The sequence below is a fragment of the Anas acuta genome, chromosome 9, assembly GCF_963932015.1.
Source record: "Anas acuta chromosome 9, bAnaAcu1.1, whole genome shotgun sequence".
In the NCBI taxonomy this organism is placed as follows: Eukaryota; Metazoa; Chordata; class Aves; order Anseriformes; family Anatidae; genus Anas; species Anas acuta.
The window spans coordinates 7,846,764-7,865,688 of record NC_088987.1 but is presented as its reverse complement, the minus strand read 5'-3'; the positions used below and the strand labels follow the sequence as shown (position 1 = coordinate 7,865,688).

The following is an 18,925-nucleotide window of genomic DNA, read 5'->3' as shown; positions in this document are numbered from 1 at the left end:
TTAACTCTTTTTTTAAAAAAAAAAAGTTCATCCACAAGGGTAAGAAACAGCATCCTCCTTTGATAACTGTTTACTTATAATTTAATTCTATTTCAATTATCACCACACCATTAAAGAATTCAGTAACAGTTACTACTTGTTGACAGTTGTTTAAAATAGTTTTGGAAGTTCGGCAAATTTTTTTTCTCAACCCTGTTCTCCTCAGTTTTGGGGACCTAACAAGAAGCGCAGGGCCTTTCCTATTATGAAGCTGAATTCTCTTGCATTCATTTCAAAAAGTAAAGCTTTCACGATATGATACCAGACATCACCATTGCTCCGTGCATTTTTTTTCACCTGAATATACAAGCTGTTTTGCAGGTGCAACTATAACAGCCAGTGGCAAAATACAAGGTTGACATATGTAAAAAAAAGTGTTTTTACGCTACACTCAATGGAAATACACATGCCAAAAAGAAACCACAAGAACGCACATTCACAGATACAGTGTGATTAATTACCAGAATTAGATATGGACTTTAAACAGTGTCTTTAACTGCAGGTAAAGGGTATTACCTTACTAAGTTCTTAGCACCAAGTTCAATTCACAAATTATGTTTGTTAGAACCAATATTATTATGCACACATACAGTTCTCCAAGCAATTAAACTACTAATAATCAAAGTGGTTTACTCAGATACAAAAACACAACTCTCAGTTGCATGAATGCAGCATAGGTCATTTCAAAGTCATCTCAGCTTAGAATTCTGTTTTGATGTGTGTTTGTACTGGTAGTAGTTTATTTTTTTTTTTGTGTCATAAACAGTTTTCATATTTACTGTTATTTAATATAGCAACATGAAAGTAACAACAGGAGAGCACTAAGTTTTAAAATAGCTTACCTCTCCTTTCATCATTCGAACTTTGGCCAGCCACCAGCCACAAGGTTCTTGATCATTTGCTCTGGAATAAACCTGGGAATGGAAGTAGTTAAAAAAGAGACAGACTTTAACAAAAACGTTTAAAGCAAATATGGACATAATTCAGTTGCCTAGATGTGCAATGAAGAAAGAACATCTCCACTTTTCTAATTTTCATGAAAATGAACATTATGCTACACAGAAGTAATTTCTGTATTAATTTTTTTTACTGTTCCGTGCTCCTTGCACAAATTTTCATTCTTCTGCATTGCCAGGATTATGAACAGACTAGATTACTAGCCTTAAACTACAATGGTATCCCAAAGTCACTTCCATTCTAAGAACAAGCAAATACTGAAGACACTACAATAAGCCAGGGATAGAACATTTACCTTCTATTTCACAGTTTAATCTGTAACTTCTAAATAACGCTGCTTCTCTGTGAAATAGTATAATTTACGCTACTTTCTGCAAGATATTTTCATACTAGATATTTCGTCTAGGCTGAAACTTTGATTATTGGAAGAGCATTATTACATTTCCACATTACAACATTTCCAACTGTTACACACAAGATGAAAAATGAACATTAGTTGATTTGATTTTTAATTTTGAAACACACTATTTTAAAAATTTTGATCAAGTTCCAGTGGTAATTTTCAGTGAACTACATGATTACTTCCCACAGTTTCACTGGAAGACAGAAGGTTTTGCTTCCTAAGTACTAAGAGAAAAATCAAAACATTTTTTATTTACTGGCTTAATAAATCCATTACTAGAGACATGTTCCATTTTAAATCTTTACATCACTCATGTACTTAAAATCATCGTCGCCATCTTGAACATCAGTTGTGTAACAGAACAGTTCAAAAGGAAAGGAAACATACAGATCAACTCACCTCCACTTCATCTCCTTCACCAATTTCTTTCTTGATATCAGGGGGTGGGGGTAATCTGACTTCGTTGAAGGGTACCTGGCGCTCCGGTTGCCAACTGAAAGTTGAAGAGACATTGTATATTAACTCCATTTTTTTTTATTTTAAAAAAGCTTTGCTTTTCAACTAAGAGTTTAGTTAAATCACTCTTTCTATATAATCAGGTCTGCTCACCCATTGCTAGAGAGTTAGCGGTATAAGCAAAGTATCAAAATAACCCTGTTGAGACCAAAATAATATCTGGGAATATATTTAATGACAGAACAATTCTTGAATTACCTTTAAATAAATTAAAATTGTATGGGTTCACTAACCTGATTTCATAAGCCCTCCGTGAAAAGATTATGATGTACTTAGACTTTTTAAAACAACAACAAAAAAAGGAAGATTACCTTCCAACTTCAAAAGCTATTTGCATTTTTGCCACAGTGTTATTTAAACCTCATTCTATTTCTGAAAAACAGCAGTATGCTGGAAAAAAAATTACTTGTAATTCAATTATCCTTGTAACTATAACTGCCATTAATCTCAGGGTGGGGGTTCTCCCTGCCCCCTTTGTGAAGTTTTTACTCTCACAGATGCAACAGCAAATAATAAGACTTGAAGACAAAAATGCATTCCCTATAGTACAGGGTACATAAAACTTCAGTTTGGAAACAGTATGAGCAAAATAATCATAACTGAACAACAGGATACAAATTGCTGTAAACAACTGAGCAGCTTAAAGTTCTCTTGAGAATTTCAACTGTGCCTTGTACTTTCAGAATCTAGCAAATGAGAGCTTACAGAAAGTTATAAATTGGTTATAAATTGTCCATAATGAGATGCTGTAACTGAAGAGACCTTGCATCTTCAATAAAATCTACTTAAAATTGTAGTGAGCTAGTTTTGCTTCCATCTCTAATCACATAGACAAACTCCGTTCACTTTAAGTAGATGGGCCAGTAATGACTTACCCATTTCAGCAGCAAGATCTTTTTTTTTTTTTTTTTTATAAAACAGTGGAAAAGTACACAGAAGGCTCAGTTTCCAGAATACAAGTTTTGATGGCAAGAAGTCCAGAACTGGGGCAACTCACTAATGCAATGCCAAGGAAAGATGTTCTTGAGAAATGACCTGTGACTAGCTACAAATTGCCTACTAAGAGAATCAGACAGAATACCTGGTGCAAATCATGAGAAAAAAAGAGGTTGGTGCTTGCTTCCTACAACACAGTCTTTCCTCTGATAGGGCTGCTCAAATTCCCACAGGCCTATGTGAAACTGCACCTGAATATCTAATTTTTAGTTGTATGCAACAATAAAGGTTTCAGTTTCCTGAAGCTTCTTTGTTCATTCCCTGCCTTTTCCTAAAATGTTTCCTAAAAGAAATCAGTACCTGCCCATAGATTAATTATTGCTATGGCCACAAAATCATCATTAGCAAGTTGCGCTGTAAACAAACTTCGGGTACCTTACGATAGCTGTAGGTAAAGACTGGCTAACAACAGACAAAATTTGAACTGACTGCCCTTAGCAGTGTATGCTTGCTTACTTCATTAGCACTGATCACTATCACAGCAGAATCACACATTCAGGACCCTACACTCTTGCCAATTTCAATTCTATTAAAGCCCTTATGAATTTAACTCAGTAAGACGGGTAATAACGTATCAAATTTACATCACAGCATGACTCGAGCAGTCTACATACTTCCCGATAGGATCTATTTCTGGTCAACAAAGCACCTGACATTACATTGCAGCCCATCCTTTATGGAACACGGCTGCTGCCACACATTGAAACACATTGATTACACGGATATAAAACAGCTGAAATGTGTTTGTCAATAATTAGACATCTGCTATGAACCACAGGCACTTCCTTTAGCTTACTTAGTTTGTCACATGCAAGTGTGCCTTGAAGGCAAAGAGCCTCTAACCTTAAATAGAAAGGCAACCTGGATGCTGAATATGAAACTGAAGATGGGCCACATCTCCTCAGATCAACAACAGGATGAAATTGTGTTTTTGAGGGGTGGGAAATGAGCGGTGCCGATATGAAAACCAAGGAGACAGTAACAGCCTCCATAATCTCCCTCATGAAGTGTTAGCACAAATTATGCTGCCACTTCTATCTTCTAACCATTATTCATTAAAGAAGGGCTAGAAAATACAGGATAGAAAGAATCAAAGACTGGACTTGGCAGAAAAAACCCTAGGATTACCTTTTCCTCCCTAAAGATTTTTCATATGCGTGAATATATACATACATGTAACACACATCCTTATATAGAGCAATATTTTATGTTTATTCAATATTATATGATATATATTTTATGAACATTCACATTAAACATTATGTAGTACTGTGCACACACAAATGCATACTCTCTAGTACTACATTTGTTACCCCCCAGCCTTTAAGAATGGCTCAGACTAATGTACAGGTTGATGTGGGCAGAGCTTACTAACAATTTTCACACCAAAGGATACCACATTTTTATGATCTCCACCTAGCAACTGGAAGGGAAACAGCAAAGAGGATGTGACTCCACAAATATCCTAAATTATGTTGGAAACTCTCAGGTAATCCACAGTGTTATCAGTCTGAATGCCTAACAAGCATTCATTTGTAGTTTACCATCCCGTGGATTATCTTTGACTTGCTGCTATAGGTCCCTAGTGGTGCTGCTGTGCTTATACAGTAAATGAAGAGGGCAGCATGCATTATTTTTTCTCCAGTGCTTTCAGATTTGCACTTTTCCACACCAAACAAATAAAATTTGACTTCAGATTCAATGTGTGTACATGTACTCTGCAACAGTTTAAAAAAAAATCACTATCAATCACTATCAGAATACTTGTATTGTTTCTTCTGGTTGATAATGCTGACAAGCATTCACTAGGTTACACATAATCAAATGCTTAGTAAGTAGAGATTCTTATATATAGAGCAAAGAAGGATGGAAAATACCGAAGAAAAGCAGGCAACTGCCACCAATTATTCTCTAATTAAAATTAGCTGACACATCTATGGGAATTACTGAAATATATAAAAAAAAAAAAGGAAAGGAATGCCTAACTGACTTGCTCATTTATGATACCACAGCTAATCAAGAAATCATGGAGACTGAATAACAGTGAGCCTTCATTTCTAGAAGGACACCTTTGTAATGAAGCCCACTTCCTTTTAATATCAAAACAATACATAAATGATTTTTTTTAAAAATAAAACACTTACTTGTTTTCAAATACAACTGTGAGTGAATCCTCATGAACATCTTTGATAAATCCCTAAAACAAAAACAGTTTTTGTTATAAGAAGGCACATGAAATGAAAACAAGGCAGCAATTTCAATACAGCCTGAAATTAACCCGAACAGCTGAGCATCACCAGTATTTAGGGAAGAATTTAGGGAATTTAGGGAGTTCTCAAACACAATCCCACTGCTTGCATGAGGTTGATGATATACTTAACCATCTATTCTAAGAAATGTATTGAACACAGGGCAACTTCCCTTCAAAATGGCATGACAGCGAACTTGACTAAAAATTGGTCATACAGGCTGCTATATGGCTAGACACTGCACCACCTTTCAAATACAGAATTGGGGACAGCATGAGGTAAAATACCTGCAGGACCCCATAGAAAAATGAAGCAAATGTTTCCTACCATTGTGTGTCACATTATTATTACGATCTCAGGAACAACAGAGAAAACCCTGCCTTTTTTTTTTTCCTTTTGAAAAAAGGCATTCTTAAGGATGCACTGATTATGTCAAAAACCTCAAGATGAAGAACAACCTGATTCAGTTGTACTTATACACCCATGCGGAAATTAAGTTCCTCCATCTCTTGGTTAAGGAAGGAAGGCATGGTGCAAAAAAAAAAAAAAGAAAACCACATGACAAAACAACAGAAAAAAATATCTAACTACTCCCACTTTTTGCCATAGCTTGGTATTTGCCCTAGCACAGGAGAGCAAGAAGGAACCTGCAGCTTCAGATGAGTAAGAGTCACATAGCTCTGTTCAGATAGGTTCCAGGAAACCTGCTGAATGGATTATATCCACTTGAGATACTGGCAACTGAGGAGGATGAAGAACGTATCAGCTGTGCGAGGAGTAACGAGCCCACAGAGGTATCATGTGTCTGCTCTGGGAAAGAAATTTCAGCACAGGATCGCTCAGTCTAATCAGGGACAGTGAAGAACGCCGCACTGACAGCTGGCTGCAAGGGGCCTGCAGGAATAAAGCTCCTTTTACCTGAACTTGGGCAATCTTAACCAAGAGCAGGATTCACTGAACAACCTCCTTTCCTGCACCCTAAGCAAGCAGCACTCAAAACCATCTGCCAGCAGCACAGAAGACTGGTTCTGGCACAAAGCAGACCAGTGATCCCGAGCATACCAGGTCACCAGAAATTGAAGTCACCTTGTTGAGCCACCTACCATGCTCCTCCTAAAATCAACCCTTTGAAAGGGCACCTTGCCACTGCAAGGCGAGGAAGGCAAACCTCTTTGAGATGTAGGAAACTGCAGCAGTTGGTGGCAAAGATGCACACCATCAGGGACTTTTCAATTTCAAGAAAGCTTCTGTACAGATAAGCTGGACAGAAATACTGAAGCTATGTCTGTTTAAAGAAGCGAAGAGCATAAAGTGCATAGAAAATGTTACTGCTTCAAGTACCTATTAGCTAACAGAGGTAAAGCACAACTTCTACTATTTATTTATGCCACCGATGTCCCTTTAAACATTCCTCAATGAGGGGATAAGTTACTGCAACACAAAGTGCAGGAAATAGTTGTTCTACAACAATTCATTCAGACTATCCAAAAATAAATAAAATCACTCAAGCCATGCTAGCATGAATCAAGTTTTATGCAGGCCAACATTTCGTCAGTGACAACTTACCAACAGATGTAACCCGCTACTACAGACGGCCTTTTATCTGCATTCCAAGAGCCTCTGATTCGATACTGGTCTTTGCCTCATTCCGCTGCTTTATGTCATAACTGACAACCTTACCCCTGATTTATTACATGCTTTCACAGTACTTAACATGGGGGATAATTTATTTAATTTTGAATGAATCCAAAACTTTTCTAAGATCAGTCTACAGTAGCCAAAAATTTATTTTGCAAATACAAATTGTTACCCTTCCTTTTGTTTAGAACAACTCCAGAATAAAGAGAGATTCAAAGCGAGATAGCACAAAACATCTGGGAAATATTCTGAATAATGCTCTGCAGAGTTTAAAACTCCTGAATTCACTGACTAGTTCCAGGTTTCATTAAAAAGACATCAGAAATGAAAGACAACGAATTCCAACCACGGTGCCAATCATTCCATTACTAGGTAAAGCCTGGCTTTCAGGTTAACAGCACAACCAGGTTTAATATTCACAACCAGCTTTCTGGTTATAGGATGTCCTGCCAAAGAAAGGGAAGCCAAACAATACTGCAGGTATGACCAGCAGCAGACTAACAGCCATCCATGCACAAACCGTAGCCACATTAAAAAAAAAGTAGTGCTTGGTGTTTGTGTTTAAGTACAATTCAGAGTACAAATTCCAACAAAGAACCTATAAATTTTACAACACTGCAAGTTTCAGGAACTCCTTCACACAAGGGAGTCTTTCAGTTCAAAGCACGTGTACTGCTCTTCCCATACCAGAACACTACACAGACTCAAGGCTAGCAGTACTATAGTAGCAGTACTACTAAACTATGACTAGAATTAGCTGAGTAATGTTTTCAGTTGGTACTCTCATTCTTAGTCCACAATATTCATACGATAAACACTCAAAACCAGATATTCTATCATCAGGTATCCACGGCAAGTAAAATATTAAAATAATTGTAATTATATTGTGAAGTCTGACAGAGTCTGATCGGACTCTAATTGTACAAATATAAGAAATAATGAGGGAGTAACATGCTAAGTCAAAAAATAGGTTTAATTCTTCCTATTATTGTCAGTTTCTCTACTACTGGTGGGAAGAAAACACGTTTACAGCAACTAAAACACAGCAGCCTGAGGTATACAGGGCAGACAATTCATTTGTAATACAACTAGTAGCATTCAGAATTCAATATAGGTTTTGAATATAGTTTAAGAAATTACTTGACAACTACCCAGAAACATGCCAGAAATATGGAAACATTTATCGAAAGTAAGAAGCCCTCCTTATTGGTTTCAACCTACAACCCTGACCTTTACTATAAGCACTATCAGCTGTCACTTAACTTCAAGATAAAAGCACAGAAACAGATTCCACATATGTCGTGACAAGGTTTAGTGTATTTTTTTAAAGCATATTCCAAGACCCTGGAGATGATTTTAAATTTTTATAAACATCTTCAATTTTGTCCAGAACTGCAGAAATTACAATATTTTGCAATTTCAAGTAAATTTATTTCTCACATAGAAGTTACATTAAATCCTACATATTTACTATTTTTTTCAGCAAGGGCCTGATGAACATTAAAAACCCATAGAACAGTAAATATCATGGTTTTCAACTAGGAATTTCAAAGTTCTTCATCAGTGAGGCAACCAATATAAATAGATTTGTACTCTAAATTTGCATTACTCACATCAGATAATGTATCAGAAATGTTTTCTACCAACTAAAGACACATCTTAACTTTTGCTTAAATGAACAAGTCACTCCACCACTGAAGTTTAATTTAGCAGTGATGGCTGAAGACAGGTAACACCAATATCTAAGCTTGCAGAGTTCTTCCTCAGCGTTCAGCGTGTCTTCATTCCAAACAGGTGATGAGGCTCAGCAAGCTAGGAGACCACCAAACACATCACCATTAGCAACTCTACTGGCTTCAAGAACACACAGCGAGGAATCTGTAGCAATCTGTAGCACCAGTAAGCCAGCCTACACGCAACATTTCTAAATGCGTTTTACACCACATACACAATTGCAGAGTGCAGCAATGGAAGACAAATAAATGTGACCTCACCTTGCCCCACCTCAGAGCCAAACTGTCCAGATTTTAGTGTCAGTCCCTCAGTTTATGCGGCAGGCTGGATCTCTGAAGCCCATGAACGCCCTGCTAGCTGCTCACGATGCAGCCAGGAGATTCTACTGTACGACTACGACGGGCTATTAATGGCACAGGGGCCCCCAGGCACTCTGACACCGACCTGTCTCTGCCACTCACTTGGCAGAAGCCAGGCTCCTGACACCAGCACCTGTAAGCTGAGGGGTAATATATACGGCTAGCACTCTCACCCAGGTGTGGGATCAGAGAGCCTGCAAGCCTAACACAGGGCCATGCTGTACAAAGTATGAACAAAAGGGCAGGAAACTATGAAAGGATCATTTGCCACCAAAATCACCACAGCTGAGACTTCACCTCACAACTACACACACACACACACACACACACACACACACAGAGTCTTTCCCTTTTACCTGGGCTTTGCTCACGGATTTAGGATTAGGACCTGCTGATAACATAAACGGATCAGGGCTTACCAAAGTGCCCTTACAGTGAACTATGTGCGTGTGCGTACACACACCCACATCTGCATTTATTTGTTTTTTACATTCAGTTCCAGGCAGTCACAAAACGTGTCAACAGCCAGATGCAATCTAAGTTCCCACTTCATCCTGCTTTCTTAAGATTAGCTGACCCCCAAATAGGACAGCCCAATCTAAAAATAAGGCTGTTAGCTTAGCTGCAGGCATTCCTTCCAGAGATGGCCAGCCACTGTGTTAGATTTTGAGTCACATACACCCGCACGCTAAAAACTATACTAAGATCACCGTACTCACTGCTGAGCAAATTTCAAACAGCAAACACTGGCATCTGGTACCATGGACTGCTTCTGAATCAGTGACATAAAGGTCAAGAAGCCTGTATCCCATTACCAATCCTTTCACTCCTGTCAGAACCAGGAACTGTTAGTATTTTAAATTAAGATTTACACACAACTGTTTCATGTAACAAATGCAAAATGTCCTACTTAATTATTGCTATTCCATACTGACCCTCAAAGAAAAAAATCAAAGCAAACACAGGAAGCTCATAAATACCCTTTTTTTTTTCCCAATGATTTGAACTTCAAAGTGTTATTTTCATTGGAAATGATTAGCTGCACCTGCTACAAGGAACTGATAAAAGAAAACAGACCAAGCATTACAAGCAAAGAGCAGGTAGGAAACAACCCTGAAATGCCATTTTATTTTTTCACATTACTACTTATTTCCATTCACAATCATAATTATCACACGTAAACTCATGGGTCCTTATGAGAGTCATGCAAGAACTTCAGCACTGAATCTCCTGGTTCAGGCTTATGAATAAAGCCTAAGGCACTCACATTATTATGCTGCATTCTTCATATGCATATTCCCAAAGGGCAAGACTTCCGAAAGACACCCTGTACTGATTATGTACATCAGAAATCAATAACCACTGCCTGTGGCATCTGCTTTTTATCAGGCTAAAAGGGTCAAGAAAATGGCTTTTCAATGGCAATGACTAGACATACTTCATACAACTATACAAGTTTCAAGAGAGCAGTAACAACCTTAAAATGTCGGATGTTTCCCACTCAATATGGAAAGATTTAATAAACACTGTCCATCAAAAGACAGTCAAAATCTTTACAGAAAAAAATTGCATTCCATTTACTGTAGTGTTTCCTGGTGTAATAATACGTGTGTAAGCTATCCTCTTAATGACAGTTATCTATTTTACTGTCATGCTAAGATGACATTCAGAAAACCTCACAGAGAACTTCTCAAAGCCACTAATTAAAACTTAAAAAAAAAAAGCCATTATATTTTTTTACATAAGCATTTTATTCCACAGAATTGCTCACCATGCTTCGGCATTCTACATGTGAAGAAATACTGTGCACTTCTCTCTCACCACCATTTTCTTTAGCAGAATTTTGGCTATTCTCTACCTTAAGGCCAGCTTCTAACAGATCTATGGTTACGGCTGCTACTAGAACAACTGCACCTCCTGAAAGAGGCACCAAGGATGAGCTTTAGAACCTATAAATTGAAGGTGAAGGGTTTAATTCTACTTTCATTTTTATCACATTATATCCTTGCACATAATTTGGACAGCTACTATCTAGAACAGGAAGACTGCAAAGGCATCCAACACTAGAGATGGCTCTTCAGCACGTGGAAGTCCCTACAACGATGAATGCAACAGATCTTTAGTTATTCAGATGTCACTGAAGGATTCCACAGAGTAAGCTATCTAGTGTTCAGTTTATGTACTTCGGTGTCATTTTACTGCAAGACCCAAATTTGCATGTATGCAAATGGCTACGGGAGATCCTGGGCAGAACAGAAGTGTTCATCTCAGTCTCTCCAACGCACCCTTCACAGCTGGCAGGACAAAAGGCAACGGGCACACATGGGAACCCAAGAGCTTCCATCTGAGCACCAGAAAACATTTAACTGTGTGGGTGACTCAGCTGTCCAGAGAGGCTGTGGATCCTCACTCCTGGAAGATGCTCAAAAACCACGTGGACAGGGGCCTGGGCAAGGAGCTATAGATGGCCCCGCTGGACTGGAGGTGTTGGACAGTTGACCTTCAGAGGTTCCCGCCAACCTCAACAAGGCTATGACTTGGTGAATTTCTCAGTGATCTATGTAGCAGCATGACATCACGAAAAGAGTTCCCAGCTCCACACAGCGAGTGCCACGCAGAGAACACTGCAGTCAGGCCAAGACGAGGCTGGGAATATTCAAAAGTTTCACTCCAATCCACTTCGAGCCCATGAAATCCAGGTTTGTTTGGACATACCCCATCAAAAACAAACAAAACCCCACCCTAACACCAAGAAATCCACAGCTGTTCTGATCTTACAATCAACAGAACCCTAAGAGATGCTACTGCTGACTTGTACAGCCTGTCAACTCTGTCCACTCTCTTCCTGTTCCACAACACCAACCTCACCTTTTCCACAAGACAATAACCACTTTAGAGAAAAGATGGCACCGATGGAGCTCAGAGACAACGGATGCTCAATGTTAAGATGGATACAAAATCTTCTGAGCTGCAGGAAATGGCTAAACATACTCTGTTGCCTACTAGTTGAGAATTCAGGATAAAATACAACATAAATACTGTCCTGTTCTGCAGACCATATTAGTCACTTAAAGCAGTTTAAAAAAGCATAAAATTAGATTGGAGATTTATAAACAGAAGGTGAAATTTATATCATATATTTTTTGTACAAAATATCTTGGGGTATCTATGTCAGTCTCCATTGACTTACGCATCAAGAACAACATTGATTTTTCACCTAATGTTAATAAGGAGCATTGTTTTTCTGATTATTTTGTAGAATTTCATCTATCATCGTCATATCTCTAATAGCTACTAAAACAGATTTAATCACCGCTGCCACTACAGCTGAATTGCAGATCGTATTAACAACTCATTAAAAAAAATCTGTCATGTAATTGTTTACATAATTACTCCTTTTTTTTTTTTTTTTTATCTCTGTTGGCATAGCAGGATCCTTCTCATCTCATTTACCAGGAGGTATGCTGTGATAATGAATCTAAATTCAGATTGTTCTGACTGCAAACCTCAAACTTCATCCCCTTTTAACCTTACAAATGCTAACATCAATGCTATCAGTGTCCAAAGCAGGATACTTTCTCCATGAGCCTAATAGTTCTCCTTCGCTTCCCAAACTTTGAAGAGGAAGTTTTGTTCCTTAGCTCCAAACGGGTCCATCATCTGCCTACTTCAACAGTAAGATTCACAAAATGGAGCCAAGCATACAGATTTCACTACAAAAATAATCCTTTAAAATCATGTTTCTATTTGCTTTATTGCATTTTGGGGTGGATTTTTGCACATTAACAATGACTATTTCGAGTTGGGGCTTCCATTACCATGGGTCCAAGCACTCTAACCTGACCATTCACCATGATGAAGTGAATGGCTCCATCGCTGGACCTAACCGCCATTTCACTAACCTGAAATCCATTAAATGACATTTTTAAGTAAAACTTCTCCTCATTAAGCACCGTCCACAGGGCCAAACACACGATGGTACTAATGCAAGCCTGACAATTCTCACTGACTTAGAAGGAGACGTCATTATTGCAGATTTTAAATCAGGCTTATTGTAGTAAGTGCTGTGGCAGGAGACTCCCCTCAGTCCAAAAATTTGGTATACCTCCTAATGCTCCTATTAGTCTCACACCCCCCTTAATCAGAAGTATGAGCTAGTTGTTTCTTTTTGATTTGTCCAAGATCATAACGTGGACAATGAAAAGCTAAGAAATGCATCTCCAAATTCTTGGCTTTCTAATGGACAGGGAAAAAAAAATCAATTCTGTTTTAGGAGTATCCTGTTCTAAATACAAATACTTTTGATGTGCATTTCTTTGTGGTTATTTATAAACCACCTAAATATATGCCTAATTCACATTTTTTTATCTACTGATTTTGGTAATAATTTAAGAGGAATACATATCAAGGGCATAGTTTACACCATTAAATTATTTCCTTATATGATTATCTCCTGTTCGACTCTTTTAATAGATAACCAGTTGGAAAAAAAAGCCTAACTCCTGAAGTCAGCTGGTTACAGTCCTTTGACCAACTGCCTTTACATACTGTACAGTCACCAAATGACTTCCAAGCCAAATCCACAGCTGCAAACAGGAAATTCAGAGGGGAAAAAAAAAAGAGGACACTCCCCCCCAGCCTCAACTGGGATAATGCATGTGCAATTCCACACCGTGTATGCGGTTAGGCTTAATAGCTAAAGAGAGACCTGAGATTAAGCGCTCCCAGGGCACGGCTACCCAAGTGCTCACAATGCTGGCTGGAAGCAGCCCTCCTGGAAAGGAAGACAGAGGGCTCTTGCCATAAAAAGCGCTGGGATTCTTAAACATCTGAAGCCGGGCTTAGGGGGAATGACTGACGGGCAACAGCTGAGGGGACTCTGCATTGATCCTGCAACATCCTGACATTCCGGGGAGGGTGATGGCGAAGGAAGCGTTCTGACGACATAAATAAACTCGAGATCGTTAAAGAATTATTTCCAGATTATGATTGCTGGCTCAGCTCCCCCCATCCCACCCCGAGGCCCTCACTCCTTCCCAACACCACCCCCACACGCCCCCCGTTCCCCCCCCCCGGCCCCGAGCACCCCCCTCACCCCCCCATCCCCCCCCCACCGGCCCCTCTCCCTCAGGCGCCCTCCGCGGCCCCCCCGCCCCCGCCACACCCCGACACCTTCCCCCGCTCCCCCTTTCCCCCCTCCCATCCTTTTCCCTTCCCTTTAGGGCCAGGACTCTCCCCACCGGCCGCCCCCGGGTCCCCACAGAGCGGGGGCAGCCGCGGGAAGCCGCCGCCCTCCGGCTGCCGGTACCTTGTAGAAGGCCCCGTTGGAGCCGCGCACTTCCACCGTCAGCTCCTCCATGTTGCGAGCGCAAAGGCCGCCGGGACGTGCTTCTAGAAACTGTCACCGCCGGGGGGGGCGCTGCCCGCCCGCCCCGCCCCCGCGCACCGCCGCCGGCCTGCCCCACGCCGAGCCGCGGGGGGGGACCCGCGGCCGCCGAGCGGGGAGCTCCCTGCGGGAAGGGCGGGCGGCTCCCGCCTTTCCCCCCCTGCCCTCCCCCGAGGGAGTGGGAGCGGCCGAGAAGCGGCCGCTGCGAGGCCGCCCCCTGAGGCGGCCGGGCTGAGGGGGCCGCGGCCGGGCCCGCCCTGAGGCGCAGGTGGCGCCGCGCCCCGCCCTGCTGCCGCCGCGGGGAAATGGCGGCCGCGCTGCGGGGCCGCAGGGAAATGCGGCGTTTTGTTGTTGCCAGCCGCCTTATTATTATTATGTATGTATTTTAAGGCTTGCCGCCCCCGCAGTGCACCGGGAGGCTATAAGGGGGTGGGCTCCGGTGTCCCCAGCGCTCTGCTGCAGGAAAGATTAAAAAAAAATAAAAATAAAATAAAATAAATAAAAGCCAGCGGGCTGCCTGCCGGTGCTGCCCTGGGACCCGCACGCCGCAGTCAGGCCCGAGTTTGGCCGCGAGCTCGGTGCCGCACGGCAGCTTAGTCATGCCGGGCTCGGGGACGGGCCCGCAGCCCTGCCAAGCGCCTGTGGTTCCTACAGCAGTTGTGAATATCGATAACAGCTTTAAAAGGGCCTTTCTGCTGGTCATTCCTGTTGGAAGTCAACCTCAGATAAACACAAGCACACGATAGATAGCATTTTGCCTGTGAAAAGCATTAATTTTTAGGTGCTCTGCATTAATCTCCCCCTGTAGCTTTTTGCCAGCTTTTACCCTGTCTGTCAGGGGTGAGGATTTCAGGTAGCACATGCCTAGAAATACTGGGCCAGTCAGCTGCTGGTTAAAGAGAATCCAACGTGCCCCACTGAGGGGGAGAGATCAAAAGTTTGGCAGCATCTGCACGGCTTTCAGCAAGGTCCTGGCTGACCCACCAGGTGCCAGGCCGCTGTAGCATCCCTCAGACCGCTCGTACCCTGTGGTTGTGGCACTGGGAGTCCCTTGGGGGCATGGGGATAAGCTGAGAGGGTTGGGCTGGAGGTGGTAGGTGCAGTTCAAGTCGTAGGCTCTACCTACGTAGAGCTTTGGGTTGCTGTAATGAAGCATGAAGGGAAATGATACACAAATGAGTGCGGAAATAACCAACAAGCAAAAAGGTTCTGCTAGTTCCTGACCACACCATGCTTCTTCCACTCTAACTCATATCTTTGTTTGGGTATGAGGTACTGCTATGAAAACAAAACAAAACAAAAACAGTATTATCTTGGATATGAGGTAATGCTAAGAAAAAAAACACAACTATATTCTCTACTCTTCTCCCATTCCATATGCCTGATTATTCTCATTATTACATCGTATTTCTTCCAAGGAATGTTGAAGAGTACTTTTTATTATAAATATTTGTAACATCTTTAAAAATTGCCCACAATTTATTTTGTTAATGGTGCCTAGACCATGCATAGGTAAGAGAGCCCTTCATGCAAAATGCTAAGCACCGTCTTTCCTCTGGGTAGAGGGCACTCAGGACTTTCCAGGATAAGCTATGAGAGCTGATAATATGAAGCAAACAGTTGTCCTGCAAAAATTCTATGGCAAAAGTTTTAATTGCCCCAAGATCAGATAGCCTGAGATTAGTTTACTCAGTTTCCAAGGGACAGTCTTTTAATGTCAGCTGTTAGAAAAGGTTGTTTTGTTTTTAAACAAAACACAACAAAACAAACAAAAAATACCCAAGAACTTCCTGAGGTGCTTGGGTATCCATATTTGCAAAGCGGGGTACAGTTCTGGTCAGTAATGATAACAAGAACTGGCTTGAGCCAAATGCAATCTGCATCTGAATTTGCCTGATAAAATTTGTTTTTCTGAAAGCGTGCGCATGGCAGCAGTTAAAGTGACAGGGTTATTTACAGGTTAATACTGAAGCAGATTGCTACAATTAAGTGAAAATTGGGGTAGAAGAGTTATTAGGTTGTGGGCCATAATAGTTTGGAGCACATCAACCATGTTGTAGAGGACGAAGATGCTTTGAGTTCAGTTTTCACTTAAAATAAATAAGATGTAACTACTAAATTAAATTACTTTATTTACTGAGATATTGAAAGGAAGGACCTATAGCTATTACAACTTTTTTCAAAAGATTACAGAAGATGATTTTTTTGTTTGTTTTCCTTTTTCAACACTCACAATGAAACTGCCACCTATCTTTTATAGAAGAATTCTCATCAGGGAGCAGAAAAATATTTTTTTTGTCACCTCCCATTGAAACATCTTGTCCATGATGTTGTGAAGAACTCTGAACCAACCTCTGCTGAAACTATGCTGCAATGTAAGGAGCAAGCTTCATCATGCCAAAAGGACAGCAAACAAGGAGCAGCAGCATTCCCTGCCTTGGTGGGTATGGCTGGAAAAAGGAGAAAAAGGTTTGGTTTGTTTAAGTGAGCAAAAGAAAGGGTGACGGATTAGAGACTGAGGGATGATTGTTGTCTTCAAATACATCAAGGCACACAGGGAGGGTAACCACCAAAGAGAGACTAAGGCAATACAAGATGGAAAACAAGACTACCAAAAAGATTCCCAAGCAAGTATTGACCATTAATAAATTTGGAAATTAGAGGTAAACATGGGAGATTGAGAAAGGTTCTAGAACAGTTTTTCAAAGTAAAATGATAAAATTTAAGAAAGCAGCCTAGTTTTAGGATGGAAAAAACATTTGTGATGGTGATGTATCATGAGCAATGTAAACTGTAGTTTCATAATAGAAGATTTTGAAAGTATTGATCCCAACAGACACAACCCCCTTTCCAATTTCTCCCAAAGGCCATTGGCTGAAGTTCAGGAAATATGATGACAAACTGAACTGGAGAGTTCAAGAAAAACAAAACAAAACAAAACAAAACAAAACAAAACAAAAAAAAAAAAAAAACAAAAAAAAAACACCACCGATAACAACAACAAAATACCCAAGGATTAAAAACACAACTCACACTGAAACAGTACTGAAGTAGAGTTTTAATTACTCTGTAAGAATTTTTTTTTTTTGGCCACAAGCTGCAAGTACCCAGGTAGGAGGGCAAAGTAATAAAGGGTTCTTTAGATTCTTGTCACTAGCAATTTTAAAATCACAATTAGCTATGCTCTAGTTCATACAAAAATGAATTCATGGAAATCCTGTCATCTGTGAAACTAAAGGTCAGAATAGAATTGTCATTCTGGGACCTTCTGACATGAGAATGTTACATGTTCATCTTACCCAAAAGCAGAAAAATTGTAGCCATGCTCAGTGACCCTGGCAAGATTGAGACAACTATGAAATCAACAACATAACATCTCAGAACAGTGATCTTTAAACTAAGATTATATTTACTTGCGAAGAGATATGCAAATTGATAGCCCTATTAAACTACAAGTTGGTTGATGGTTAAATTTTGTGATTGTTTTTTGTAGACTCAACTAATCACTTATTTCTGTGCCAATTAACTATAGTGTCTTTGCTGTTAGGAAAACAAGGGGTATTGCCATGTTTTTCTGCACATATTCCTTACCGCCAATAAAATAAAACCCCCTAAAGCATGCCTTTTTAGCAGATTTTGTGAAAAAATAGCTAGGCAAAAGTCAAGGTCAAATTAATTTGGACTTGTACCTTTATTTACAAAACCAGAGTGTAGAACCTGGGTTGTACATTCCATTCAGTGAGGGAAGATGCTGACATTTAACTTCTGCCATAAAAATAAATAAATAAATAAATAAATAAAACATCTAGCTTCAAGTTTAAGTGGATAAAAAGCTCTCCAGTTTAGTTACTCTTTCTGAAATTTTGGCAGAAGGCTGATACCTATGAGAGACGTAGAGAGACTTCCAGAGACTTCCAGCCTCAGCAGAAGCTTAGGCAGCTGGCAGCACTTAGATCCTCTGTAAACTACCTCAGTGGAGACAAGCAACACAAATGAGTATTTGAAGGATATTATAAGATCATATTGGCTTTTTACATTTTACCAAATGACAAAACTACATTACAACTCAGAAAAAGTCTTGGAGAAGTTCTTCTGAAAAATGGTTTGCTTCCAAGTGTGGGGGGGTTTATGATTTCTTTGTTCCACGTAATGTTTTTGGATATCATGAGTAAATTTGGGAGACATGTAAATTCAGCTCCACTAGACCCATGCAATTACATCAGAGGATCTAATATTTCACAGCACAAAACTTGTGCACATTGTCTCAACACAGATTATCCTACTGGGCTGCAGCTGTATAAGGGGCCAGCGTTTGCTATAAAAATTGAAAGAAAACAGAAAAAAACTTGTGTTTTGTTTGCTTTTGTCCTTCTCTGTGATTTTTGCACTATTTGAATTATTGAGCTGAAGAGGAATCTACCAATTTTTAGCAGCCTTTTACAAATGCATTCCTGACCTTTGCAAATGAATGAATATTTGTCTGGAGGTTAGCTGGACTGCATGTGCCATGCCCAGATACATCTGCAAGTACTGTAAGCAGACACCGCTTCTGAAAATAGGATCCACAAAAGGTGTTGCTAAGTGAGTGTATGTAAAAACATTTTTGTGTAGTGCAGTTTCAAAAGCTCTGTCTGGTAGAGAAAACAGA

General features: G+C 40.2%; 1 protein-coding gene across 3 annotated transcripts in view; it reads right to left on the bottom strand.

The window, feature by feature from the left end:
• Window positions 1-14,350, bottom strand: part of FXR1 (FMR1 autosomal homolog 1) — a 29,349-nt gene extending 14,999 nt beyond the window's left edge. For 2 of the 3 annotated variants that reach the window (XM_068691424.1, XM_068691426.1), the window contains exons 1-4: window positions 14,200-14,349; window positions 5,056-5,108; window positions 1,799-1,892; window positions 882-953 (exon numbers count right to left, since the gene is read on the bottom strand). In XM_068691424.1, coding sequence (XP_068547525.1) covers window positions 882-953; window positions 1,799-1,892; window positions 5,056-5,108; window positions 14,200-14,250 — 270 coding nt within the window. In that variant the 5' untranslated portion in view covers window positions 14,251-14,349. Of the gene's footprint in view, window positions 1-881; window positions 954-1,798; window positions 1,893-5,055; window positions 5,109-14,199 lie in introns of all 3 variants that reach the window. The other variant, XM_068691425.1, reaches the window with a different exon arrangement.
• Window positions 14,351-18,925: the final 4,575 nt, after the last annotated feature.